Source organism: Coffea arabica, chromosome 11e (genome assembly GCF_036785885.1).
Source record: "Coffea arabica cultivar ET-39 chromosome 11e, Coffea Arabica ET-39 HiFi, whole genome shotgun sequence".
Classification (NCBI taxonomy): Eukaryota; Viridiplantae; Streptophyta; class Magnoliopsida; order Gentianales; family Rubiaceae; genus Coffea; species Coffea arabica.
Genome location: NC_092331.1, coordinates 60,502,131 through 60,505,340, shown reverse-complemented (window position 1 = coordinate 60,505,340; position 3,210 = coordinate 60,502,131). Strand labels below are relative to the sequence as shown.

The following is a 3,210-nucleotide window of genomic DNA, read 5'->3' as shown; positions in this document are numbered from 1 at the left end:
GATAGCATTTTTTCGCAACGGATCTTCTGTCTCACACTTTGTGTCACTCTCTATCCCATTTTTTATTATATTACTTTTTCTCCTTCATAAACATCATGTTTTAATTCTTTTTTGTTTTCTTAAGATCTAATAACTATTAATTGAGTAATACACAAAATTTAACAAACTCAAAAAAATCAAAATGCATAAAAAATGAGATTTTTTATGAATTTTCTGTTGTATTTTTTAATTTTCTATTATATATTACTTTTTTGAAGTTGTTGTATTTATTTTTTACTTAATTAATAGTTATTGAATCTTAAGGAAACAAAAAAAGAATTAAAACATGATGTTTATGTAGGAGAAAAAGCAATATAATAAAAAGTGGAACAGAGAGTGGCACAGAAGATTCGTTGCGGCATTTTAGGATACCGCAGAATATAGGAAATGATTTAAGTGCATTAAAAAAAAAAGAAGTACTAATAATCGTTTCTCATATTATTGGAAACCACAGCTTTCACTATAAAATCAACAATCCGATGCCGGAGATCAAGCGCCCCTGTATTCTCATCCATCACCATACACTCTTCTTCCTTTCTTATTACACACTTACAGGATAAAAAAAAAGAGATCAAGCGATTACGAAAGAAATGCGCAAGCCAATCTTCTTCCTACTTCTGTTTTCCCAAGCAGCATTTTACAATGTAAGCAGCGGCAACCTTAGTAATTCCTATCTCATGGTCATTCTTGTCTAGGAAGAATGTCCAACGGCAGCATAACACCTTCAAGCATGTTTTTTTTTGTTTTGTTTTGTTTTGGGTGCATTCCTTCCTAGCTAACTATGATGATGCAGGTGGGCTTGTCCGGATCGGAGACGGATGGTCGCCTGAAGCTGGCCGGAGAAAACCCATTCACGGCAAAGGCTTCTTTGATTCGTCGCTGGGGAACCCAAGTCACCAATGACTTACCAATGCCAGGGTTTTTCCTCAACAAAGCCTCCCCACTCAACGCGGTCCAAATGGCAACTTTCTCAAAACTACTTGCCGATCAAAACTCCTTCTCAACTCAACTCCCAGCCTTCTGCTCCAAGGCCAACCTCCTCTGCTTCCCGGACTTATCCCCGAGCCTCGAAAAATACGGCAACGACGTTAATTTCGTTACCTACAGCGACAAGAACTTCACAAACTACGGCACCGACCGCCCCGGGGGAGTGGATACCTTCAAGAACTACTCCAACGACTTCCTCCCTCTCGACAGTTTCCGTCGGTACAGTCGCGGCTCCCTCGGCCACGACGACAAGTTCTCCACCTACGCCATTGATGGCAACTTGGTTGAGCAAACCTTCGACACTTACGGCACCACCGCCACCGGCGGAGCGGGAACCTTCACCAACTACCAGAATCTTGTCAACGTCCCCAATCTGAACTTCACCTCCTACTCCGACGATGCCAGTGGCCGGAACCAAGGTTTCACAAACTACATAAACAATGGCAATAGCGGGGAGGAAGATTTCAAAAGCTACAGTAAAATGGGGAATGGAGGTGAAAATAAATTCACCACTTACACGAATGACTCAAACGGCATTCTTTCGAGCTTTTCTAACTACGGTAAATCCGGGAATGGAATTAAAGATACTTTTACTTCATACGGGTTTGGCGGAAATGTGCCAGAAAATACTTTTACCAGTTATGGAGATGGAGGTAATGCTGCCACGGAAATATTCAAGAGTTATAGTGACAAAACGAATGTTGGAGCTGACTTTTTCAAATCTTATGCTAAGGACTCAAATGCCGCCAAGGCTAATTTTGCTAGCTATGGTCGGTCCGTGAATAAGGGTCCGGTTCAATTCACTTCTTACGGGGAAGGTGCCAAGAATCATCATATTGAATTCAAAATCTACGGTGACAATTACAGTTTCAAGAAGTATGCTAAAAATGGTGTCACGTTCAAGACCTATCTCAATGAAAGCTCGGCCGGTTTGGCCACTCTGGAGGCAGCTGGTGGCAGAAAAGTTAAACCTAACACTAATAATAAGTGGGTGGAGCCTGGGAAGTTTTTCAGGGAGAAAATGTTGAAGAGTGGAACAGTGATGCCTATGCCTGACATTCGGGATAAGATGCCTAAAAGGTCATTTTTGCCCCGAGTGATCGCCGCGAAATTACCATTTTCAACTAGCAAGATTCGTGAGCTGAACAAAATTTTTCATGCCAGGGAGAATTCCGGAATCGGTCGTTTGATTTCTGATGCGTTGAATGAATGCGAGAGAGCTCCTAGCCCTGGGGAGACCAAAAGGTGCGTTGGCTCCGGCGAGGACATGATTGACTTTGCAACTTCAGTGCTGGGTCGAAACGTTGTCGTGCGAACGACTGAAAATACTCGAGGTTCTGGGGGGAATATACTGATAGGTTCGGTCAAAGGAATCAACGGTGGGAAAGTAATCGGATCCGTGTCTTGTCATCAGAGTTTGTTCCCGTACTTGTTGTATTATTGCCATTCGGTACCAAAAGTGCGGGTCTACGAAGCGGATATACTTGACCCGAACACGAAGGACAAAGTCAACCGCGGAGTTGCCATCTGTCACGTTGACACGTCATCCTGGAGCCCCGGTCATGGAGCCTTCATTGCTCTGGGTTCGGGTCCTGGGAAGATTGAGGTTTGCCACTGGATTTTTGAGAATGATATGACTTGGGCTGTGGCTGATTGAACTTTGCGGGAAATTTTTAAGATGGTTTTTAACTACGGGTGGGCCGAAAATGAGTTCCCGCGTTTGAACTCTCTCAATAAGGGTCCGTTTGGGGTAGCATTAGTCTATTGAAAAGTACTTTCCTTTTCTAATAAAGCTTTTAATAAAAGTGCTTAGTATGTGCTTACATGCTTTTAAATATATATTGTTTGAATATATAATTCAATAAGTACTTAGATAATATATAATTTGAAATTTTTTAAAAATACATTTATCTCTTTATTTAGTTGATAATATAGGATAAAATGATTAAATTAATTGTTCTATTTTTTTAAATCACAAAAGCTATTCTAAAAGTATCAAATTTAAACTTTTGCTAAAAGTGCTTTTAACATCAAAAGTTTCACTCCTAATTTTACGGAATAATATTCACTAAAAGCACTTAAATGTACTTTTTTTTTAATCAAAAGTACCGCAACTCCAAACGAGGCCTAAATCTGATTTGTGCTTTTACTTGATGTTTTGCAATCAGAACTTCTGAGGGGAAA

At 40.5% G+C, this 3,210-nt stretch overlaps 1 protein-coding gene across 1 annotated transcript; it reads left to right on the top strand.

Annotated features, from left to right (window-relative positions):
* The first annotated feature begins 512 nt into the window (after positions 1 to 512).
* LOC113718919 (polygalacturonase-1 non-catalytic subunit beta) lies at positions 513 to 2,863 on the top strand. Its single transcript, XM_027243849.2, has 2 exons — positions 513 to 683; positions 833 to 2,863. The coding sequence occupies exons 1-2, from the start codon at positions 630 to 632 to the stop codon at positions 2,681 to 2,683; spliced, it is 1,905 nt and encodes a 634-aa protein (XP_027099650.1). The 5' UTR covers positions 513 to 629; the 3' UTR covers positions 2,684 to 2,863.
* Positions 2,864 to 3,210: the final 347 nt, after the last annotated feature.